Source organism: Nomascus leucogenys, chromosome 8 (genome assembly GCF_006542625.1).
Source record: "Nomascus leucogenys isolate Asia chromosome 8, Asia_NLE_v1, whole genome shotgun sequence".
Lineage (NCBI taxonomy): Eukaryota > Metazoa > Chordata > Mammalia > Primates > Hylobatidae > Nomascus > Nomascus leucogenys.
In genome coordinates, this window is record NC_044388.1 from 77,099,656 (window position 1) to 77,125,504 (window position 25,849).

The window sequence follows — 25,849 nt, forward strand, 5'->3', positions numbered from 1 at the left end:
CTGGACAGGCCGCAAGGCTGTCCCTGCTGTGTGCTATTTCTCCCTGTTGAGCAGGCTTCAACCATGAGTACCAGGTAAGCTCAGACTTTATGATCCAGGTGAGAAACAGGAAAGTTCATCCTGGGTGTGAAGGAAGAGGAGGGGTTCAGATGCTCCTGAAAATGGAGTCGCTTCGTGCAGCCTGTGGACAGATGGCCTGGCGGCTTCCTCAGCAGGCTGCCCTGTGTCCACTCCCACCTGCAGACCCTGGCTGACTGTGGGCACACAGAATGGCTGCAGTCATTTCGGCTTGGACATTATTCAAAACCGCCATTTCAGGTCATCCACCACATAGAAAAATCTCCACAAAGCACCCTGGTACATTTCATTTTAAACAGTGGGAGCTTCCTGGTGAACCCTGTAAGAGAAATTACTTGCAAATTAAAACCTCAAGAAACAGAATGATTTGACCTATTGTATAGAATTGCTGGGTGTAAGCCAATTTAATGTTCAAAGACACCTGCCTAAGATGGCGATTTGGGTCTTAGAGCAATGGCTGTTAAACTCCTCTGGCAGATGTAAGGGAGTGCCATCAAGTGTCCTCAGAACAGTGACCTTCTCTGCAGAATAGATGAGAATGATGGGAATCAGCCAGCATGGAATGAGGTCCCTGCAGGTGCTGGGGGGCTTTCTGGATAAGTTTGTCAAGGACTCTTCGTCTCATTGCTGCCTCTGCCCCCTAATATTCCTTCTGATATTAATATACATGACATTGACAGTGAGGAAAGCAAGCTAGGAAGGAGGCTCCCTGCCAGTGGAGGAGGAATGAGAGTGTAAGGACCTTTGGGGTGATGCAAGACTCAGCAGGGCCTGGGCCTCTGAGGTCCTGTGCTCCCCAGGCTTGGAACACGCTGTGACCCAGGCTGGCCTATGGAGGAGCATTTTTCCAGACCGACTGACAGTGGCCAGCCCCTCTGCCAGAGCTGGGAAAAGCAGGGCCTTCTCCCCATCAGCAGTGGGCAGATGGCAGGAATATCAGGCCCAGAGGCCAGCAGGTATACACAGCAGAGGAGGGCTGGCACTAAGAGGGGTTTAAAGATTCCTTGGGACAGTGGGGTGGGACTTCCCCAGGAAAGTGTCCACCTCTTTGTCTCACCAGGACAAGGATGAGCAGGATGAGCTGGAGCCTCAGCGGTCACGTGGCCTGTGGCTGGTGCCTCCCTCCATCCGGGGACGTGAGTGAAATCTGAAGTGCGTGTCTGTGTGGTGGCAGCTGTAACGTGACAGCTGCCGCCCGCCCGCCCTTCCCCCAGCTTGTTCTCGAGTGAGGAAGCTTGTCTGGCAGCGCCAACTCAGCTGTCATCCCACATCAGTTTTTGTAGGTTCCCAGCTAGTGGAAAAGTGCCAAATGCAAGCAGATGATATACTTAATGAAACACTCAGGAAGAACGCTTCAGTTCCAGATATTAGGGGTTTGTGTGTCATGTTGCTGAGCCCTGGAATCAGATCATGCCTCCTCAGCCTTGTCACAGAGTACAGGGCTCTTCCTTTTAGGGGTGAATGTAAAAAATATTTCAGAGTGAGGTAGAAGTTTATGCTATGGAAGGACAGCATACATGACTGATATTACAAAAGAAAAATGAAATGAGACATCTTCTCCATGTGGACACAAACCGATTGACTGGTGAGTCATTTATACCAGATGTCAGCTAGAAGGAAGGTTGTGTGTCTGCGCACTCTATGTATATTCCTCATATGTAACATCTGCATGGGGTTTTATGGTTCAGGGCTCTTTTATATACCTTTTGTTTGGTTTTATTTTAAATAGCCCCATGAAGTTGATATTAATATTCTCCCCACTCCACAACAGAGGTTGCCAAGTCTCTACTGGGGCATATTGCTCCCCGGAGGGCATAGGCTGGTAGGCGGCACAGCCAGGGTTTGAACCTAAGTCTCCTGAGTCCAGTTCCAAAATGAACTTACTGGTATTTGGAATTGCCAGTGTATTTCATATGTGGAATCAAAGGGGAAGTAATCAGTCATTTGAGTTATATTTGCGTTTATTCTAACCTGATCAAGTTTAATGAGGGATGGGACAGAAGAGAATAATGTTTATATGCACAGTGCTCTTCATTGGTTACTCTTTGATATCTACTGATGTCATTTGGCTTTTGAGGATCTGGAAGCACAGAGAAGTTGGAGGATTTGCTGGGGTCACACAGCTTGGAGTGGCCAGCTGAGAGTCCATTCCAGATCTCATGGTCACTTTCTACTCTCTCACATTGCAGTGTTGCTATAACTGCATATAAATATAAACTAACAAAGGGATAATATGAAAAAGGGTGATTCCGTAAATAAATGAACCACTGAGGTCAATCAGCCACCTATGGTTCCATCATTTTGCAGACAAGGAAGCTGCAAAGGAGAGGGGGTGCTGTCTGGGGTTTCCCAGCAGCAGCTGGGGCCAGGCTCCTGACCCCAGCCATGTTCCACCCATTGCCCTCCTGGGTCTCAGCTTCAGGCAAGTCTTCACAGTCTAAGTTTTTTGTAGGTCTTTGAGCCAATAGACAGGAATGCTCTTGGAGTTGATCTCAGTTCTGTATCGTCAGCTTCCTATTTAGAAGAGAACCTTAAAATTCTAAAGTTCAGGTAACTCCTCCCTGCCAAGTGAGACTGTAAGCTCAGGCTTATATCAAAAATTCTGCATTTCTCAACGGTGAAGTCCACATTTATACTCTCAGTTATTTTTAGGTGGGAACTTTATATTTTCTTTTTTTTTATGGGAGAATGAATTAACAAATATATGTTTAATTTATGTTAACACAAACTCAATATTTATGTTAACGTAAAGAATAGGATTTCTTTATTGTAATTTTTTTTTTATTATACTTTAAGTTCTAGGGTACATGTGCACAACGTGCAGGTTTCTTACATATGTATACATGTGCCATGTTGGTGTGCTGCACCTATTACATTAGGTATATATCCTAATGCTGTCCCTCCCCGGGAACTTTATATTTTCTGTTTCATATCACATTGGCTTCCCTGCCTAACTGAGGTTATATTTTCTGTCTCGCAATAGTGTTGGAGCAGCCTTATTTTTAGCTGGGTTCGTTTTTCTTCCTGTGACTTCCTTTTTCTTGTTTAACACACACACGTGCACACACATTCAAGTAGGCATCCGTTCCCATCGCACTCTCCTTGCCAGTTCTCATTCACTTGGTCACAAGACTTCATTCAAAAGGCAAGTGTTAAGCCTCATCTCATTCCAAGAAAAAAGGAAGAGGAAGAGCCTTCAGCAAACCTCAAGAATCTACTTGTAACATAGGCTGCTGCTTGTCATTTTATTAAAATCTCTTCACCTGTCACTCACCTCGCCTGCCGCTGACTCCTGGCTGAGACACTCTCATGTGCACACCTGATAAATGCTTTGGAGCCCCCTTGCAGAGAAAACCTGTTGACTATGGTTGGGGGCATCTCAAGAGCTTGGGTGTCAGGCTCCTAGAGGGCCTAGAGTGTGAGACTGTGTGTGTGTTTGTGTGTGTGTGTGCGTGCATATATGTATATATCCCTGACACCTGTAGCATTTGATTCTGGTGGCAGGCACCCCATGGAGAGCACTTGCCTGTGGTCCTGTGGTTGATGATCCTTGTTAGTGCTGTCTAGTTCATTTACACCATGCCGTATGGTGGCAGGCCACCAGTGAGAATCCAGTCTAAAATGTTAGGAAACAGGCCGGGGGAACACGACTTACCCAGCCCCCTGCATGGGATAAAGTCCTGCTCACCCCGAGTCTTCCTCAGAAACCTTCAGTGGCTCCCTGTTGCCCCTCCACTGAAGTGTAAGCCTCTTTAGCCTGGTGGTACTTGAGCAGGTGACACACTTAACTAGCCCCAAAGAAGACCACGTTTTTAGGTCATGAGCTTCTCTAAAGCTGGACCAGGTTTTTATATATTTTTTATTTTTATTTTTTTGAGATGGAGTTTCGCTCTTGTTGCCCAGGCTGGAATGCAATGGCGCGATCTCAGCTCACTGCAACCTCCGCCTCCTGGGTTCAAGCGATTCTCCTGCCTCAGCCTCCTGAGTAGCTGGGACTACAGGCGACCACCACCACGCCCGGCTAATTTTTGTATTTTTAGTAGAGAGGGGGTTTCACCATGTTGGCCAGGCTGGTCTCGAACTCCTGACCTCAGGTGATCCTCCCGCCTCGGCCTCCCAAAGTGCTGGGATTACAGGCGTGAGCCACCATGCCCGGCTGGACCAAGTTTTTAATTGTTCAGTGTTTTCCCGTAAAACAGCAACACAGATGCTTGGGAGGGGAGGAGTGGAAGAATGAACTAGTGAGGTGATATGTCATATCTGGACCTCCTTCTTCACCTACTCTAGCCACTCGTCACCAGAAGCATGTTTCTGGTCTGGGAGCCTGGGACCCCCTGTTAATCTGTGGGAAAGAACCTGTCGTGGTGCTGCCTGTAACGCCTTCAGATCCCTCAGTGAGGCGTAGCCTCTTCTGACAGGGTGTCTGACCTCCTTCGCTCCCAAGCACACCTTCCTCCACAGAGCACAGCCTATGGGTTATCATCCACTCAGTTTGGTTTTTGGTTCAGAGCTTTGCTGATCAAAATTGGGTGATGGGCATCACTTTGCCTTGTGACTTAGAGGGTATCAAGCTTCCAGGAGAGTGGGGCCCTTTGCAGTGAAACCATGGGTCCCAAAAAGTCATTAGGCCTGTCCTTGTAGCTGTGTTTTTAGGGAAATCTTTCATCATTTCCTGTGCTGAGACCGTAACTACGGTTCTTTAATAATCGGGTACCTCTGTGGATGACCAGGGTCATGTTTGGGGGCATGTTATAATTAAAATGTACATCTTGGAGTTGAAAACCAAAACATAATTTGTTCCAAACTTAATTTCCTAAACTTCAAAATGTATAAACATTACATGAAGTGAAAATTGTTTAGAAATACTCATGAATGCAGAAGCCCATTTCACTGGAATATTAAGTAGAAGTTGATGGAATTCCATGACACAGTGTCCCCGGAAGTGTGGAGCCCTGAGGAGAGCGTGTACAGACTTTGATCGGAGAAGTGGAGGTGGGAAATTCTAGCCCTACCATACCAGCTCAGGTATCTGCCCTCTCAGTCTCAGCCTCAGTTTCCCCATCTGTCCTAGGGGTTAATGTAGAACTCCTGGCACTGTGCCTCATTCCACATAGGCCCTCAACAAGTGCTGTCACAGATATTGATAATATCAAACAGGAGAGTCTTTATATGCCACATTTGCAACTTCCTTTTAAAATTTTAATTATCACATTAAGTAATATGTGCTCTGAGTAAGAAGATTCAGCATACAGGCTTATAGGAGGTGAAAAGTGAAATCTCCCTCCAGAGACAAGGATTGTTAATAATTTGTTAGGTATTCTTATAGCCCTTTTCCCATTTGCTTACAAAAATACACATTTGTGCCTATCTACAAACACAGTTTTCTACATAAATGCTATCCTGCCAAACATTGTTCTTTGTCACAGATCTTGTCTGAGGTCATTTGTTCTATTGAACGATTCTGTGTGACTGTAGTGTGATGTGTTCAGTTGTTTTCCTGTTCGTAGACTTGTAGGTTATTCCTAGTTTCTGGTCCCTTCATTCTGGGCTCCCTTCATTCTGTAGCAAACATTTGTGAGCAGTTATTTCTGCCTGTGGGTCTGGATATTTCTGTAGAGTAGGTTTCTAAAAGTGGAACTTTAGGCCACAGGATATTTACCTCTGAAAAGGGCATTTCCAGTTTATACTCCTCCAACAATCTATGAGTACAGTTCCTTTCTTAGAGTACACAAATTTTTTTTTTAAACATTTGTCTTCTGTGCTAAATTCTGAATTTGCAAAAGGCTGTTTGTTTATGTTATTCCTTCAGCAGTATTTACTGAGCATCTGTGGAGCTGGGTTCTGCTCTGGGAATCACAGGGGATGTGTTAAGTGGATTCAACTGGAACTTGACCCCCAGAGGTGGGGTGGGGTGGGAGCTGAGCACGCAAAGGGCTAGAAAATGGTAGAAGCCTCAAGGCTCCCAGGGTGGAGAAGAGATGACAGTGAGAGTATTGGATTCATCTCTGAGCCCCTGTACCACTTCCAGCACCCTTGACAGTTTAGAGTACCTGGTGCTCTAAACTGAACAGAGGCTGAGACTTGAAGCTGGGGCGGCAGCATGTCAGGTGGGGCACCTGGAGGGGACTCCATTGGAACAGACCACCAGGGTAGATGAGGCCATCTCTACTCAATCAAGGTGCCTCCAGTCTCGTGTTCTGGAAGTTGACGACATCTTCCACACAGTCTGGAACCTCTTCAGGATGCCTTTTCAGGGCCCTGAGCAGGGGCTATTCTCGTTTCTTCCAGCACAAAAATGTTCATCATCCAGATGTTTCCTTCCACATAATTCTTGGGATGGTTGTGTGGATGGTGTCATCTATAATAACTATTGACAGGAAAGAGCCGCCTGAGAGTAATTTTGAATAGTGGCAGCTTTCAGGTTCCTGGCTCTTGTGCATGGCATCCCACACACACCTTTTCCTTCCCCACTCCTCTTTAAGACAAAAGCGAAAATAACAACAACAACAACAACACTTTAATAGGGTTTTATGTGCTGTAACACCAAGAAATACAAGAAGTGACCTTAGAGTTGTAAAGGCCATTAGGGTAGGAAGTGGAGACACAGGAACTGTGCCGACCACTCACTCTGTGAGTTTGGCAAGGCCCTTCAATTTTGAGTTTCCCGTTTCCCCACTTAAATGGAGTTGCCAGCTCTGTCTGCAATCAAGTGGTTACAAGAACCAAATAATGCAAAGGGTTTTGTGGACCGTGAAGTGCTATATGGAAGGAGGGAGTCTTGCTGTTAGTCCTTTCTGTTAAATTTTGGTTGACCCCTGGCAGGCGATCGCTCCTGGGCCAGGTAGGAGGCCCCACCGAGATCCTTGGGCTCATGGCGGCTTTGCTACTGTCAAGTCTCCTGAAGGAAGAATTGCAGGTCCTCTTAGGGAACTGCTGTTTGGCTGCATGCCTTGTTCTTTGGGGTCAGGAGAAGGGGCAGACAGATCCCTCTGTATTGTGATAAAGATAATTCCTCATAGACGACTTTGAATTGATCCAGTCTTTGCAGGAACTTTGTCTCCTAAGAAGAGAAAAAGACAAGCAGCTAGTTTAAGGACCACGTTCTGGGCATGTGGGGAAAGGGCTCTCCATAGAGGCATATATTAGGGTTCTCCAGAGAAACAGAGCCAACAAAATGTGCGTGTGAGTGTGTGTGTATGTGCATGTGCAAAGAGATTTATAAAAAAAATGGATCATGTGATTATGAAAACTGCCAAGTCCCAAAATTTGTTGGTAAGTTAGTAAGCTGGAGACGCAGGAGAGCCAGTGGTTTAGTACCAGTCCAAGACTAAAGGCCTGGGAACCAGGAGAGGCAATGATGTAGTTCAAGTCTGAAGGCAGGAAAAAGGCTAATGCCCCAGCTCAAAGGCAGTCAGGCAGTAGAGTTCTCTCTGACTCAGGAGAAGATCCACCTTTTTGTTCTATGCAGGCCTTCAACTGATTGGATGAGGCCCACCCACAACGAGGGGTGTGCAATCTGCACTATTCAGTGTACTAATTTAAATGTCGATGTCATCCAGAAACACTCAGAATAATATTTGACCAAATATCTGGGCACCCCATAGGCCAACCATGTTGATGCATAAAAAGAACCATCCTAGGCAGGAAAGCAGAGCTTTGTGTATGGAAGAGAAGCTTCTCAGTGGGCAGAGTTCTTGTTGCATGTGGTGGTCGGATTTTGGAGGCATTTGCTGGAAGGTGGTCAGGATGCTGGGTCAGCGTCCAACATGCTAGTAGGATGGGTGCTCTTGACAGGTCCCCTTCCACCTTAACTTGATGGAGCCACAGCATTAGCAAGTTACAAGAACAAGAAGAAGCCGGTGTGAATATCCACTCTTCATAGAAGCAGACTGAGAAACTCTGGAGTCAGAAAGGCCTCTGAGATCATCTAGTTCAACCCCTCTCACCTCACCTGCGAGGAATATTAGCCCTGATGGATCAGGCAGCTGGCCAAGGTCACACAGCCGGTGAGCGGGCAGCCAGGCTGGTCCCAGGCTGGCAGCCTCGTCATTGTTATCCAGAAGGCAAAGGTTGTCTCTCAGTCCCTGGGGGGATTAGTGCCTCTCTTGAAGCAGTTCCAAAGTGAAGAAGGGTGGGCAGAGCATGTGCCAAGATCTCAGCAAGTTGCTTCCGCCAGGGCAGCTGTGCTGGCACTGGACACATTGTCAACAGCACCCCTCAGCTTGAGGCAGTGACCCTGTGACTAGCCCCAGGTATACAGGTGGGGTTTGGCTACTTTGGTTGGGAAGGCTGGCATGTGGTGAGGGGCACCTCAGCCCAGGTGACCAGGGCCCCCAGGGTATATAGGTAGAGGGGAAGGTCCTCGCCAGCAGAGGACCCTGGCTCTACTCTAGGCAGCTGGCACCCTGCCCCCACTGCCAGTTTGTAATCACTAAGCACCAGCCAGACCGGCACCAGCAGCCTGCGTTGGCCGCCCCTCTGACACATCTAGAATGTGCTGAATACCTCCTTGGTGGGCCACTCTCTTCCTCGTGATACCACCCCAGGCTTTCCTCCCAGGCCCCCCAACCATGATGAATCCTGTAGGGACCTGTGTGTGGTCAGATAAACCTCAGGGCTAGAGGGCAGGGAGCCTGAGATTACTCCAGTGACACTGACTGATGACCAGCTGACAGCCAGAGGGAGGAAGCGACTTGCCTGGTGTCACTCAACCTGGTGGGATCGGGACAGAGCTGGAGCTGGGACTGGGCTCTTGCAGTGCCTGCCTCCCTTGCTGACCTGAATGTGTCCGTGTTCTTTCGTCCCTAGTGGAGTGGAGGGAACACTGACCTGGGCTGGAAAGGCCGTGTAGATAGCTGCACAGTTAAGGACATGGACTTTGGAGCCAGGCTGCCTCCATCCCTTCCTCGCTTGTCCTGTGGCTGTCCATAAAATGGCAGTGTCTGTGGGCTACCACCTCATGGGGTTGTCTTGAGAGTTAAACAAGAAGCTGGATGGCATGCACTTAGCACAGACCCCAGCACGCAGTGTTCCTAGAATGGTGATTACTGCACTATTGACAATTGAGTTTTTGAGATGTTGGCCTCACCACTGAGCTTGTCTGAGCTGTGGACTTGGCAGCAGTCAGGCGGGGAGGGGCCTGGCTGCACCACAGCCCCTCTGAGGTTCGCTCTGTGAGGTTCTGTGAGAGCTGCAGGTGAAGCCACTTGGTGAGCAGGGAAGCCCCCACAGGGTAAGGGTTATAGCCGTGACTGGTCTGGCGTGAAAGTCTGTCCCCTATGGCTTTACCTCATTAGAGTAAAGAGGCCCCAGGCCTCTCTGGAGGCAGAGACCTCACCGTGCCCAGCAGACTGGAAGATCGCGTGTGTGGGGCGCTGGCCCTTCATGCAACTGTGGTCTGTCAATACTCAGAACGAACAAGCCGGGACGCACATCTGCCTGTATGTGCCGCAGCCCTGTGAAGTCCCTGCTGGGCCCTGGCTCTGTCTGCAGCACAGGGGCCTCGGGGATGCCCGCCCTGTCATGGTTGGCCTGAGGATGGATGCTGGTGCCACCCGTGCTAGCCCAACCCCTGCTCCTCATCCCAGTGGATGTGCCAGCATTTCCACATCTGGGGGCTGTTCACAGGAGTGTGTTTTGCTTTCTGGAGCCCTGGGCATCTTCTGCCCACTTCTTGAAAGGGTGGAGCCCTAGTTGTTTGGAAGGCCCAACCTTCAGATTATCAGTTTCTAGTTACCACATCCCCATGTTTCCTGCCAGCTTCTTAAAGGATTTTGTGTATGTGAAGCACAAACTCAATGAAGTCTCCTGGTCCACCTTTCCCAGTTTCCTGCCTTTAGTGGCTGCACCCCTAGTCCTGGCATCCCAGATCCTCCATGGCCTGGCCCCACCTTCTGTGGGGGCCACTCCCTGTTTCCTTCTACCTCATGAGCATTAGGCTTAAGGCAGCAAGCCCTGATTTTCACCTCAACATCCCCCAGCTTTCCTCTCTCCTAAACTTGGTTTATGCTTATCCTGCCCCAGTTGCCCTTTCTCCTGATGGCCTCATCTTCCTCCTCTCCTGGAGAGCCTTCTACACCTGGGCCCACTCCTCGCTGTTTGTGACACCAGGCAGGTCCATCAGCGTCCCTGGCCCTCAAGGTGTCTCCTTGCAACAGGACTTGAGATTCTGTGAAATGCCACCTCCTCCCTAAAGTTTTACTGAATCCTAGGGCTAGATTTCCTTTCTGTCTCCACCAAGCTGCTGGTACATGCACCACTCTAGGGCCCTGGGAGCCAGGCAGAACTAGGCTTGTCCTGGCTTAGCCCCTGCTCCTGTGTGAACCTCAGTTTCTGAATTATAAAATGCAGTATAACTCTTGCCTCTCTGTTTTGAGGATGAGGAGTAATTTACTCCCAGTGCCCAGGACACAGGACAGTGCCTGGCGCAGGCAGGCGCTCACTCATCACTGCTGTCCAACTCAGTGCTTACAGACGGTGGTGTCCCGATTTCTCCTGCTAAGCCACAAGTTCCCTAGGAGGCAGGAGCCTCATCTAATGCATCTAGTGCTCAGCATCTGGCCTCGGGTCTAATGTGGCACATAGTAGGGGCTCAGTGGGTGTTTAAGGAAGAAAAGCAGGCACCCCACTTGCCTATGAAGTGGGATCTTGCAGTCGACGAGGATTTGGAAAGCAGTCTCCTAAGTAGACGTGGCTGCTTTAAAGGGAGGCCCGCTCGCCCCCTGCTTTTGGCCCCCAGAGCAGCAAGCTCGCCTCAGTGAGTCTCTACAGGGGATGGCGCCAGAACGCGGGCCTACAGCGGCTTAGAGGCCTCCGCACGCAAAGGCAGTCACTGGAAGATGCAGAGTGACGGCAGGGCTGAAGGACACTGTGGATCATTGCAGAGCTGCACAGCAAGGTCCACGTGGCCTTTTTACTCACAATGAAAGCAATTGGTCGTCATCAGGTTTGCAGGCTTTGTCTCTCTTCTAGTACTTCAGGCCAGAGGGGCTCATGAGAAGACCCTGTCCTTGTACAGATGACCAAGGGAAGGGAGCAAACCCAGGCGCCCTGACTCCAGACTTGGGCCTTTCCCTTGCCCTCAGGCTGAGCATAAAAGATGAGGCAGTACAGGTTCAGCCAGGCAGCCACAGGCCCTACTCTGCTTCCGAGGTGACCATTGTTCTTGTCCCACAGCTCTGCTTCCGCGGAGCCCGCCCTCTGTTGCTTGGGTGTTTCTGTGCACGCCTGGAAAAGAGATGACAGAAGAACTCCAATTAGTCAGTCTCCTGGCTCCTAGACAGCTCCGGAAACTAGACTAGATAGAGGAGGAGGAGGAGGTGGGGCCTCCTGCCCTGTGACGGTTGGGGTGGCTCCAGCTCCGTCTCTCAGCTGCCCTGCCCTGCCCTGCCCTTGCCGTCCTGCAGCCCTGCTGTTCCGTGCCACTCACCCTCAGCCTCTGAGGGACCCCTGAATTCAGGTGTTGAAGCACCCTGGTTAGGGGAGGATTCTTCTCCAGCAGACGTTTGAATGGTTTAGATGGGGGTAAAGTCATCTTCCTTTTGATGTGACACCTGGAACTTGGCTGGTTTTGCCGCGTGTCTAATTAGGAAGAACCGCCTGCCACTCCCGCGGAGCTCATCACTCACTCCGTGGTGCCAGGTGTGCTTTTAACACCTCGGGGACCTGACTGCAATAGACGCCCTGGCCCCCGGAAGACCAAAAACAAGACAGACTGATTTAAAAAAAAAAAAAAAAAAAGTCAGAAAGTGTCTGGAAAAGGCCAGGAGAGCCCTGGTCCAGGAGTTAAGGAGCCTGGGGACTCGTCCCTGTGACTTTCTTCCCTTCCTCTAGCCTCAGTTTCCCCATCTATAAAATGGGGTGACTAGACATACATGAGACCTTCCCTGTGTGTTTCATGTTACATACAAGAGCTGACCTAGAGCATGGCTCCTATGTGGGAGTGTCAGATTATCAAAGCGGCACTGGCCTCGGGAGTTGTGGACCCAGAAATGGGAACAGGCTTAAAGGTTGGTATTGGGACCCTCCCGTCCCCAGTGCATTTTTGGCCTGTGAGCTTCAGTCAGCAGGCCTTCTGTGGCTCTGTGGGCAGAGACAGCCTCGGAGGAGGAAGAGTCTTGGAGATGGGGCTTCAAGGAAGCCCCCAGGAGTGGTCATTGAAATGACAATATTCACGAAACACCCTCTGTGCACCAGGCACTGTTCTAAACACTTGACGTATATGGATTCATTTAATCCTTGTAACATCCTTCCTCCAGTGGGTGCCGTTTTCTCCCCTCTAGAGATGAGGAAACTGAGGTAACTTGCCCCAGGTCACCTGTTGGAGCCAGGATTCAGATTAATCCTCCAGGTGGTTGGCGAGGGACAGCCCCGGTAAGTGGCAAGTGCATCATTCCCATAATGCAGCCCTTCCTGACACCGCTGGGGCCCTGAGCCTAATCTACCTGCAACCCTGGTGTGTCGGGCACAGATCCCCGGTGGCTGCAAAGCCATGTGAGAGAGATCAGATGGCATGCCTACCACTGGCAGAATAGAGGCTTCCTGGGCCGAGAGGTAGAGGCAGGGCCTGGGAATGGAGAGCCATACAACTCTACCTAGCTTGCTACCCTATGATTAGGGAGTGGTATGGATTCCCAGACAAGCCCAGCTGGGAAAATTAGAGGTGAAGGGCCTGCAGGCCAGCGTCTATCATTTCCAGCAAGGCTCCTTCACGTCTGTGCCAGCCTGTGTCCTGCCCAGCTACTCCCTGCCCAGAGGTTCCTGGGCATCACTCCTTAACCACTCCTGGGGATGCTGCCGTGCAGTACTTTTAAGGCCATCCAGAAACCCACTTCCGTCTGCCTCCAGCATCATCTCCCACCAGGTACCTGTCAGTCCCCAGCCCTCCTGAGCAACCTCATGTACAGCTTAAGCTTCTGATTCCCTGGGCCTCTGCCTTGGTTCTTCCTCTGGTACTCATTTTCGCCACAACATCACTGTGCTATGACCTCCTTTCTAAATTTTTTAAGGCCCTCCCAGGTTCCCCCAATGGAAAACTGTCTCTTAGTTATCAGATTGTGGTATCAAGTCTGCTCCCATTAAGGAGGCTGAGCTGTGTCTGTCCCGGTTGGGAGCTCTGCCCTCTCCTACCAAGAGCTTCATGAAGGCCGGGACTGCATCTCATTCCTTTCCGTCTCTCATACTGGGCATTCAGTAGATACTTGGTTGGTTGGGAGGACAGGTGGTTGCCAGCACTGCTGGAAAAGATGGGGAGGGGGCACCAGAGAGGCCTGCTCATTTCCTTGGCCTCAGTTTTCCAGAGAGCAAACCCAAGCCTTTTTTTTCTGTTCCTAAAAAGAAGGTAAAGAGGTAAAGAACAGGTTTCTTCTGATGTTTACCATAAGACATGTTATGTATCATTTCATTAGACGCTTATTCTTTTTTTTTTCTTTGAGACGGAGTTTCGCTCTTGTTGCCCAGGCTGGAGTGCAATAGCGTGATCTTCGCTCACGGCAACCTCCGCCTACCAGGTTCAAGTGATTCTTCTGCCTCAGCCTCCTGAGTAGCTAGGACTACAGGCATGTGCCACCACACCTGGCTAATTTTTTTTTTCTATTTTTCGTAGAGACGGGGTTTCACCGTGTTAGCCAGGATAGTTTCAATCTCCTGAGCTCATGATCTGCCTGCCTCAGCCTCCCAAAGTGGTGGGGATTACAGGTGTGAGCCACTGCACCCGGCCTGCTTATCCATTTTTTTTTGAGACGGAGTTTTGCTCTTTTGCCCCAGCTGGAGTAAAGTGGTACAATCTCAGCTCACTGCAACCTCCGCCCCCTGGGTACAAGCAATTCTCCTGCCTCAGCCTTCCCAGTAGCTGGGATCATAGGTGCCCACCACCACACCCCTCTAATTTTGGTATTTTTAGTAGAGTAGGGGTTTCACCATGTTGGCCAGGCTGGTCTCGAACTCCTGTCCTCAAGTGATCCACCCCCCTCGGCCTCCCAAAGTGCTAGGAGTATAGGCGTGAGCCACCACGTCTGGCCCATCTTCTTTCAAAATATAGATTTTGAGACTCTCCATAATAAAATGTTTAGGCATACTTCATTTTATTGTGCATTGCTTCATTGTGGTTTGCAGGTATTGCATTTTTTTTTTACAAAATGAAGGTTTGTGGCAACCTTCTGTCAGGTAAGTCTATCAGTATCATTTTTCCAACAGTATGTGCTCACTTTGTGTCTCTGTGTCACATTCTGGTAATTCTCATATTTCAAACCTTTTTATTATTATAACTGTTACGGTGACCTGTGATGAGTGATCTTTGATGTTACTATTGTAATTGTTTTGGGGCACCACAAACTGCACCCACATAAGATGGCGAAGTTAATAAATGTTATGTGTGTTCTGACTGCTCCACTGACTGACCATTCCTCCATCTCTTCCCCTCTCCTTGGGCCTCTCTATTCTGTAAAACACAACAATATTGAAATCAGGCCTATTAATAATTCAACAATGGCCTCTACATGTTCAAAGGAAAGGAAGAGTCACACATCTCTCACTTTAAACCAAAACCTTGGAAATAGGCCTAGTGGGGAAGGCATGTCAAAAACCGAGATCTGCCAAAAGGTAGGCTTCTTGCACCGAATAGATAGCCAGGCTGTGGATGCAAAGGAAAAGTTGTTGAAGAAAATTAAAAGTGTCAATCCTGCGAATACACAATCGAAAAGAAAGCAAAACAGCCTTCTTGCCGTTATGGAGAGAGTTTGGTCTAGATAGAAGCTCAAACCAGCCACAGATTCCCTTAAATCAAAGCCTAATCTGCAGCAAGGCCCTAACTCTTCAATTCTGTGAAGGCTGAGAGAGTGGAGGAAGCTTCAGAAAAGCTAGCAGAGAATGATTCCTGAGGTTTAAGGAAAGAAGCCATCTCCATAACATGGAAGTGCATGGTGAAGCAGCAAGTGCTGATGTAGAAGCTGCAGCAAGTTATCCGGAAGATCAAGCTAAGGTCATTGATGAAGGTGGCTATGCAAAACAACAGATTTTCAGTGTAGACAAAGCAGCCTTCTGTTGGAAGAAGATGCCATCTAGGACTTTGAGAGCCATAGAGGAGAAGTCAATGCCTGGCTTCAAAGCTTCAAAGGACAGGCTGCCTCTCTTGTTAGGGACTAATGCAGCTGGTGATTGTAAGTTGAAGCCAGTGCTCATTTGCCATTCTGAAAAATCCTGGAGCCCTTAAGAATTGTGCTGAATCTACCCTGCTCGTGCCCTGTGAATGGAAAAACAAAGCCTGGATGGCAGTTCCTCTGTTTACAGCATGGTTTACTGAATATTTTAAGCCCACTTTTGAGACCAACTTTTCAGGAAAAAAAGATTCTTTTAAAAATATTCCTGCTCATTGACACTGTTCCTGGTCACCCAAGAGCTCTGCTGGGGATGTACAAGGAGATGAACGTTGTTTTCATGCCTGCTAACACAACATCCATTCCGCGGCCCACAGATCAAGGAGTAATCTCAACTTTGAAGTCTTATTATTTAAGAAATACATCTCGTAAGGCTATAGCTGCCAGAGATGGTGATTCTTCTGATGGACCTGGGCAAAGTAAATTGAAAACCTTTTGGGGAAGATTTACTATTCTAGGAGCCATTAAGCACATTTTTGATTCATGAAAGGAGGTCACAATAGCCACATTAACAGGAGTTTGGAAGAAGAGTCCAATCCTCACAGATGACTTTGAGGCCTTCAAGACTTCAGTGGAGGAAGTAACTGCAAATATATGAAAATAACAAGAGAACTAGCATTAGAAGTAGAGTCTGAAGATGTAACTGAATTGCGGGAATCTTATGATCAAATTTGAACAAATAAAGAGTTGCTTCTTACGGATGAGCAAAGACGGTTTTCTTGAGATGGAATCTATTCCTGATGAAGATGCTGGGAACATTGTTAAAATGATAACATAGGATTTAGAATAGTACATAAATTTAGTTGATGAAGCAGCAGCAGAGTTTGAAAAGATTGACTCCAATTTTGAAAGAAGTTCTACTGTGGGTAAAATGTTATAAAACAGCATTTCGCTAAGAGAAATCTTTCGTGAAAGGGAGAGTCAATCTATGTGGCAAATTTTATTGTCTCATTTTAAGAAGTTCCCACAGTTGGGGGGAGGGGCATAAAAAAATTTCCACAGCCACCTCAGCCTTCAGAAACTACCACCCTGATCAGTCGGCAACCATCAACATCTAAGCAAGACCCTCCACCAGTAAAAAGATGACTCACTGAAGGCTCAGATGATTGTAAGCAGTTTTTGGCAATAAAATATTTTTAAAATTAAGGTACTACATTTTTTTAAGGCAGTGGTATTGCACATTTAATAAACTACAGTATAATATATTATTAGTAGAGATGGGGTTTCACCATGTTGGCCAGACTGGTCTCGGACTCTTGACCTCAAGTGATCTGCCCGCCTTGGCCTCCCAAAGTGCTGGGGTTACAGGCATGAACCACTGCACCCAACTTTGGTGGGGAGCTTTTTTTTTTTTTTTTTTTTTTTTTTTCAGGGAGGCACAAAGTTGGTGAATACTAGAGCAAAGTATAGCTTGTTGCTTGTGGACTAGGCAATCTTTCAAACCCCCATCACATCATCTCAGGATTATTGCCTGCTGTCTTCCTCAGCCCTTATCTTCTCCACATTCCCATGGGCAGACCCCGCCATGGCCACAGTCTGTGGGGAGCACACCCGCCTAGCTCCCCTGGTGAATGGGCCCAGGCAAATTCTTAGGGTCCCTTTCAGTTCTAACATTCTCTGATTCTAAAGAAAGTGCTTTATTCTTCCATTCTTTCTATGTATGTAGTTCTGCTTACAAACCTTTCTGCTCCAGAGGTCAACAGAAACCCCCACCCTGTTAATGTTTCTGCCTAAGAGGCATGAAATTACAGCCTGCCCCCTAATATTAAAGGTCATTTTGCATGAATGTGTAGATGGTGATGTCCAGATAACTTGTGACTTAAAACATATGGTCACAGACTCCCCTGTGAGATCGGTCTCTGGACACTCATGGATTGGCCCAGCTAATAAGGAGGACGGGCCTGGTAGTTAGGCAGGAGGCAGCAACATCTGGCCAGCTGGCCTGGCACAAGGGCCTTCGATGTCCTGGAGCTGTTGGTGAGCATCTCCCAGGAGAGAAGATGCTCCCAAATGGGCATTTTCTCAGGGAAAGGCAGCTGCTTCCACAGCTCCTGGAAGTCCAACCTGCTTAAAATCATATTTACTCTCATGGGGCTTAAAATCATATTTACTTTCATGTGCTCCTCATCTTAATTACATTTTTTCTGCTCTAGTGTCTTTATTCATTATTTAAAACAACTTTCAAAAATAATTATGGGATAATCCCTTCTCCTCTACACAGTAGCTGTTTACCTTCCTGTATTGGGTTTTTCAGCTGTTGGTGTTGGGGATGTCTGTACTTACAACGTTGCTGTCATCACAGTGTAGATATAGGCCGAATGTGTGATGTCAGTATTTACCAATGCCCAGGCAAGGAGCAGAATTCCCTGTGGGGCCCTGCTCACATTGACAGAGACTTGTTTAAAAAGCCTGCGTTATGCTTTGCCCTCCACACATAAACAATCTTGTATTTCACTTTTTAGCTTAGCATAATTTCATGCACGGTTTTCCATGTCGCTACATAATCTTCAGATTTATCATTTTAATGGCTGCTTAATATTCCATCCAGTTAATATGCCATAATTTACTTAACTGTTCCCTATTGTTGGGGCCTTAATGAGAATTTGAATTCACCATGTAATATAGTGGGGGAGGCTTGTTTTAATGATTACCTTTATAACATCCCCTGCCCTAACTGCATGCCATTACTAGCCCAGCTTTGGTAATATGAAGATGCTTCTGGAACAATAAATCCTGCATGAGAGGTGTATGCACAAGTCCTCTGATTTAATAGCTAGTCTGTTCACTGCACATGTTTCCCTTTAAGGCTGGTGTTTATGGAGAATATCCGTCTCTTCTGCATATTGTGTAACACTAAACTGTATGCATTTGGCATATTGTCCCAGATCCTTTATCACTGCTGTCAGGGACTTTCATAAAGTATCTGGAATTTGGGGGTAAATAGTGGTTTCTGGCTGTCAGTTCTCTCATTTATCCCACCACATTCACTGAGTATCTCTATGGCGTGAGAGTGAGCAAAAGCACTCCTGATTATCAGGGGCCCGACAGGAAGTACATCTGTGAATTGTTTGTGGTTCCTTTAGATTAAATGGCGAATTGCATGAAAAGTGCTTCATCAACTGTGTACATGGGAGTGGTTGCTGGTCCTGCTTTTGTGAAGGAGGGTGAAGAGGAAGGTGGTTTTCCCAGGTCAGTGCCTTCTCAGCTGCCGTATCCTCAGCCCCCAGAATTCTGCAGACAGGAGGCTAGACTTCACTCCTCAGAACAGAGGAAGACGAATCCAGCTGATGAGGACCCTACAAGGCAATAAGTAGCAGATTAGTTTGGTAGATTTAGTGATTTACGAAGTTGTCCACCATACTTAACGGTTGGTCTTCACCTTAAAGTGACAAAGTCCTACCACTCTATAGCTTTTCCCTTCTCTTTTCCTGTTCCTCCCTCTGTGAAAAAAGGAAGCATCATCCTCAAAACTAATAAATGATCCCCGTTTACTCATGGGACCCAATAAAAGCTGTGTTTGCCAAAGTGTGGGACACCTTCTCATAGATGTGATATTAGGTGCCCTGAGAAATAGAGTGAGAAGGTTTTTCCCTTTTTATTCTTCCTCTTTCCAGAGAGAGAAGATTCTTCGTATTTGCCAGAGAAAGTGTTTGCTGATTACATTTCCCAGTGGCACTCTAACACTTGCAAATCTCCCCTCTCAGCAGAGAAAGCAAGCCCCACACTCAGCTTCCCAGCAGGCATCAGCACCTACCTTGTTGGTTCTCATTCATTCTGCTTAGTATCTATTTTTGGCAAAGAATAATGGCTTATGGGATGGTGATCCAAAGTCTCTTTTTTAAATGAGTTTATTTTATCTAAAAAGTGAGGCGAGATAAATAAAAATGGTAAGCAACCACCCAGGTTACTACCACCCAACTGGTAGGCAGAAATGGCCCAAGTCATGAAGTCACATGACTAAATAAAGTTTGGGAAATACTAGCATAAAGTTAATTCATGTAAACACTAACGATCACAGGCGTAGCATCCTTGGCTTCTGTTTCATCGGAGCGTGTGTCCACATGAGCCGGCCTGGATCATAAAGCCCAGCCTGAAAGCAGCTCTCTTTCTCGGAAGGGCTGATGTCATTTGTGTGTGTTTTATCAGCTGCTCTTCAAGGAGCATAACTCCCGTGGCTTCTGCCATATCTTTATGCCATCAGAATTCTGATTTCGGAAGGCCTCAAGAGAGCATTGAAATAACTCACTTACAGTCCTCACCCATTTTGCGTCAAGCCTCACCTTTACTCCCTCACCTCCTTGGACTTGGTACTCCAGCCAACATGGACAGTGAATATACATAATGATGACTTTCCTGAAAAAGGAAAGTCATACATATGCTACAACATGGAAGAACCTTGAAAACATTATGAAACGGAATGATTCCACATTGTTCAGGATGTGCCTAGACTGATCAGATTCATAGAGACAGAAAGTAGAAGGGTAATTGTGGGGGCTGGGGAGGGATAATGGGGAGTTAGTGTTTAATGAGTACAGGGTTTCAGTTTGGGAAGATGAAAAACTTCTAGAGATGGATGGTGCCAAGGGTTACCAATAGTGTGAATGTACCTAATGCCACTGAATTGTATGTTAATCATGGCTAAAATGGTCAATGTTGGCTGGGTGCAGTGGCTCACACCTGTAATCCCAGAACTTTGGGAGGCGGAGGCAGGCAGATCACATAAGGTCAGGAGTTCAAGGCCAGCCTGGCCAACATGGCAAAACCCCATCTCTCCACTAAAAATACAAAAATTAGCCAGGTGCGGTGGTGCACGTTTGTGCTCCTAGCTATTTGGGAGGCTGAGACACAAGAATCATGTAAATCCGGGAGGCAGTTTGCAGTGAGCCGAGATTGTACCACTGCACTCCAGCCTGGGTAACGGAGTAAGACTCCATCTCAAAAGAAATAAAAAATAAAGTGCTCAATGTTATTATATGTATTTTACCACAATAAAAAATAAAGTAGGCAGCAAGCACATTCTTTCCAGCCTCATTGCATTGGCTTGCCCTGGTCCTACCACCAGGAAGCCGCCCCTCTCTTGTTTCCACTTGTCAGAGCTGACAGTTCAAATGCCATCTCCCTTCCCTCCTGCTCTGCCACTCCCAGGTCCTGCACTGAGCCCCCTTTGCTGCCAAGCATGATGGTAATTTAGGCACATGTTGTGTCTGCTGGGAACAGTGGGGTTCCTGAAACCAACCTCCATGGTAAACCTTCCCCACATTCCCCGCTTGGGCCATGCACATAGTATCCATGATCAAACAGCAGGTCAGATTTCCCTGTTTGACTGGGAAGCGCCTGATTTTAGCATCCATCCTTCCAGCCCCCACTGGCCTCCCAGGACTGAGCAGCAGCCAAAATGAACACCTCCTGTCTGGGACCTCATCTAGACAAGCAGTCACCCCTCAGCCCACACCAGTGCCAGGCCTTAGCATCTTCTCTAGAAGATCAAGAGCTTTCTTTCTTTATTCAGAGGTGAAGCTGGACACCCTCTCAAATCCCTAAATAAATTCAATCTATTTAGAAGATGTTCTGGGGGAGGTAGAAATAAAAGGAAGGGGTCACTCAGGCTTTTCAGGGGAGAAAAGTGGCCTCTGGTCTCCTTGGGGAGGCTCTTGTTGGTTCTTTTAAATGAATGTTGAGCTTGTGGGAACCGGGAGCTGGTGGGAACTGCATGGCCCAGTCTTTTCCTTGTACAGATAAGGACTGAAAGTCTAAAGAGGGCAAGGAACTGCCCTAGAGGGAAAGACCTCAGCCTGTCTATGAAGCAAGAAGTCAGAAGCTCTGCGTGTTCTGGGTGGGCATCAGGACACACCTGGTGCATCAGGTTCACATCTGGGCTCTGCCTCTTAAGACTGAGATTCATGAGTGGATGGAGGCAGGGCTGTCATTAGGTCTGCGAGCCTGTGAGCCTTGTGAGCAAGCCTGGCCCAGGAAGAGCAGAGACATGGCATTGGGGGTTGGTGGGGTGGGTAAAACAGGGGTCTGTCTCTCTGTCGTCCTCACCTCTTCGTTGACAGCTCTGAGTTTGTGGTGTTTCTGGGTGGGAATCCAGGTGAGGAAGTGTATACTGCACTTCCATTTCATCTCTGCTTCCTTCCTTTTTGCCTGCAGAATTTCAGAGGCAGGAAAGTGTCCGGTCCCAGCATAAAGGTATCCAGTTATATGACACCCCTTACGAACCTGAAGGCCAAAGTGTGGACTCGGACTCGGAGAGCACAGTCAGCCCCCGACTGCGGGAGAGCAAGCTGCCCCAGGATGACGACAGGCCTGCCGATGAGTATGACCAGCCTTGGGAGTGGAACCGGGTCACCATCCCAGCCCTGGCAGGTGAGGAGCCCTGGCCCTGCTCAGGAGGCAGCTGCTGAGCCATGCTCAGCACTCACCTTGGTCCCCACCTGCGCTCAGGACAAACTCCAGGGCTGTTTAGTAATCCAGTTGGGTGGTCTTTTTTTCTCAGTACCCTCAAAGATGTAGGCTGCAGAGGAACGGGAGAGGTGAGGGTAGGGAAACCAGGCCAAGGAGAAATTCTGGGCCTGGCTTCCAGGGTCTCAGTGTTCCAGCCTCCACACAGAGACAGCTCAGATGCTCTCATTGTCTGGCTCTGTCTTGGTCCTATTTATTGATAATGCCCTAGCTCACTGAAGCCAAGAGTTTAGTTTTCGGTTTATTTATTTATTTATTTATTTATTTTTTTGAGATGGAGTTTCACTCTTGTTGCCCAGGCTGGAGTGCAATGGTGCAATCTTGGCTCACCACAACCTCCCCCTCCCCAGTTCAAGTGATTCTCCTGCCTCGGCCCCTCGAGTAGCTGGGATTACAGGTGCCTGCCACAATGCCCAGCTAATTTTTTGTTGTATTTTTAGTAGAGACGGGGTTTCACTATGTTGGCCAGGCTGCTCTCAAACTCCTGACCTAGGTGATCCGCCCACCTCGGCCTCCCAAAGTGCTGGGATTACAGGCCTGAGCCACCACACCCAGCCTGATTTCAGTTTTCTGAAGGAACTTTCTTAGAAAGTAAGAGGAAACCAGTGTGCACAGCAGCCCCTGTTGACCCTGAGCGGGCCCAGTGATCCCACCCAGTGCTGCGAACTGAGCTAGGCCTGCAGGGCTCACAGGGCCGCTGTGTCTTCTATCCCAGCTTCAGCGTGCACCCGCTCACAGAGCACAGGTGATGGACAGAGCTCAGCCCCTCCCAGATGACCCTCTCCTGGCCAAGAGCCCCTTGAGTGACTTGGGTGTCCCCTTCCTCCCTACTCAAAGGCTGGTTTTTCTAGAATCTGGGTATCTATCACAATTCTAGAACTCCTCTCCCACAGCCCTTTTGAAAAGTCATCTTGGGCATGTGCATCATAAGTCATAAACCTAAGCTCACACCTTTTTATTCTAATCCCACTCCTTAGAATCTATGCCAAAGTTATGATAAAAAAATTCAGAAGGCCGGGCGCAGTGGCTCACGCCTGTAATCCTGGAACTTTGGGAGGCCGAGGCGGGTGGATCACCTGAGGTTGGGAGTTCGAGACCAGCCTGACCAACATGGAGAAACCCTATATCTACTAAAATACAAAATTACCTAGGTGTGGTGACACATGACTGTAATCTCAGCTACTCGGGAGGCTGAGGCAGGAGAATCGCTTGCACCTGGCAGGTGGAGGTTGCGGTGAGCCGAGATCGCACCATTGCACTCCAGCCTGGGCAACAAGAGTAAAAAAAAAAAGGAAAAATTAAAAAATTCAGAAAAGTCATTGTTTATAATCATGGAAAATTGAGAGCAACCCGAATGTCCAGCAATGGGGACTGGATTTCTGTGCGTCTGTGTGGTGGAATATTGGAATATTGTGCAGCCTCTAAAAGGTGATGTTTAGCAAGAGTTCATAATAACCTAGAGAAATGCTTATATCTAATGTTAAGAGTTGAAAAGCCAGATGTCAATGTTTAGGTGTCTGAGAGTTTAGGCATGTAAAAAGAGAGACAGTGAGTGACATTTAATTCCTACTATACTGACAGTCATAAAGGGAAACTTTTTATCTTTAATTTGTTTAAAATTTATTTTGCCTTATATCTCCCCTTTTTTCCTATATAACTAGACCCTTTCTCCCTTTCTAACCCCGAACAGTGAGGCCTCTACCCTGCCCTCATCCCAGGCCCCTTAATTGCTGTTCTAGCCATTCCAACACAGATTACTCATAGTTCCGTGAATATAGCATGTGCTGAGCAAATCCCATTTTTCTAGCTAAAATGCCCTTCCCTGCCTATCTTATCTGGAACAATTCTATGCCTCTTTTGAGGCCCAGCTTAAACATTATCATCTCTCCAAGCCCTCCCTGGTACACAGCCATGCACCCCACAGGCTTCCTGCTGCCCCTATGGGTCTGTCGAGTTTCCTGCATGCATCACTGGGGGAACATTTCTCATACCACATCAAGGTTAGTTCTGTAGGTGTTGGTCTTGCCTGCCAGGCTGTGAGGTCCTCAAGGACAACCTGTCCCATCACATTTCTGGAGCCCCAGCCCCTGGCTGAGAGCCAAAGATAAGAGTCATCCTGTGGCTGTAGGTGCTTAGTTGCCCCAGGTCTCTCCTGTGCATTTTGCAGCCTCCTCTATTCCCTTGAACCAAAGGAATCCAAGGCCTTGTCCCCTGGGCGTGGCTGATCAGGGGCTGTGCTTCTCTGGGCATGGGAGGAACTAGGGCCATCCGAGAGCTTACTCTTTGCAAAACATGAGTTTGATTAAAGGGCTAAAAAGGCTCATGTGGCAACTTTCCCAGACACCGAGGGCCCACATTATAACGTAGCACCACAGGCAGGTGTGGGGACTCACCCTCCCCTGGACTGACCACCTGTGGGCCTCTCAGGGGCTGCCCTTGCCTTTGATGGTCTAGTCTAGTCTGACATCTTGTTACTCAAAGTGTAGTCCCTGAACCAGCAGCATTGGCCTCACCCGGAGCTGGTTAGAAATGCAGAGTCTCAGGTCCCACCCCAGGCCTACGAGTCAGAATCTGTTTTAACAAGATCCCAGGTGATTTGTGAAAGTGAAAAGCAGTTCCCCTATTGGACATCATCTTTGAAGAAAACTCTCAGGCCAGAACTTGCCCACTTCTGCCCAAAGGTGGTTTTAGAACTCCTGTACATTTAGTTGTTCACAAAGGGTCATAAGGTCTCAGATGGAACTGTCTCAGAATGAGTTTCTGAGCCCACAAGCATCCGTTTTGGCCTGGGTTTTGTGTGGCAGAGTTGCCATCACAGGTGTCACGGTCAGTCTGAGTTATTGGGCTGTTGATAGAAGATAGAGAATCACATCCAGGTGTGTGTCTCATCGGTCACCGGCCTCTGTGGGTCATGCTCCAGGGTGGGTGCTGGCTGTGCTTTTCCCAAGCAGCTTTTGGCTCAGTTCTGCCTCCTGGGGCATAGAAAGAGGAGGCCATCTCACTCAGGGGCTGGAGGGGTCCTATGGGCACCAGCCTTCTCTCCCCGTGTCTGTGGACAGAGTCCATTAGGCACAGCATTGGCAGGCAAGAAGCATCCTCACTGTTTACTGTCGCTGGAGGGAAAGTGGAGAGGTGGGTGGGCCACCTCTCAGGTGGTGAGGACGAATTGAAGCAGCTCAGTTAGATTGCTGATGTGTTGCCACAGCTCCATGTGTAAAACCAGAAGTGCAGCTGCCTGGGAATGACGGCGAGGACCCCCACCTGAGTCAGTGTTGTGTGTGCATGTGAGAGTGTACATCCATCTGCATGTGTGTGGGTGTGTATGCAAGTGTATGCACTCACACTTGAACGAGTCGTTGGTGTGGTCAGTGAATAAGGCAGCTTGGCTGGGCCCCATCCTTAGCATAGTACCCGTCGGAAATGCCCTGTGCGGTTTTTTCTCGGCTTTTGGGAGCTCTGTGCACTGAGTCTTTGGAGCCTGAGGTGCAGGATCCATAGCTGGAAGAAGAGCTGTATGGGATGGAGTCGGCTAGCCAAAATCATTACCCTCTCCTTTCACCCCTTGTATTCGCTGATTGTGCAGATTTGGCCTAGATGGGGAAACTTGGGCTGGGAATGGGGTCAGTGCTTTCAAATTAACAATGGGTAGAGAGTGTGGGGGACCCCTAAGGGACAGACCTGGGCCTCCCAAAGGGGGAGTCACAGGGATGTAGGGCCCAAGTGAAGTGTAAGACTTTTGGTTAGACCTGAATGTGTGTAATGAGCTTCCCATCACTGGGGGTTTGCAAGCAGAAGCTTGAGTGAGGCAGGGCTCTGACAGAGGGCATGTCCTGGGAGGTCAGTCTGCAGCCAGCTCTGGGGACACATCCAGGCTTCATTCCGTCAGAGACCCAGCGTGCTGGTCAGAGACGGGGAGAGGGGAAGATGGCTGAATTAGCTTCATCCATCTGTGAAGCAAAAGTGCCTTCCAGCTTTCAAAGCGCTGTCCCGAATTGCGTTCAAGAAAAGACGCACCTCTCAGGCACTGCCTCAGCATTCTCCACCAGAGCGCCCTTCTTGGGCAGTGTTTCTGGAAGTCAGCACCTTCCTTCCCATCTCATCAGGCTGGGGCTGCCACCGCGGAAGGCTCAGTTATCATTTCCCAGTTGTCACGAAAA

General features: G+C 48.3%; 1 protein-coding gene across 1 annotated transcript in view; it reads left to right on the plus strand.

The window, feature by feature from the left end:
- SHB (SH2 domain containing adaptor protein B) overlaps window positions 1-25,849 on the plus strand; it is a 150,774-nt gene that overhangs the window by 73,934 nt on the left and 50,991 nt on the right. The window contains exon 3 of the mRNA XM_030817438.1: window positions 21,381-21,596. Coding sequence (XP_030673298.1) covers window positions 21,381-21,596 — 216 coding nt within the window. The remainder of the gene's footprint in view (window positions 1-21,380; window positions 21,597-25,849) is intronic.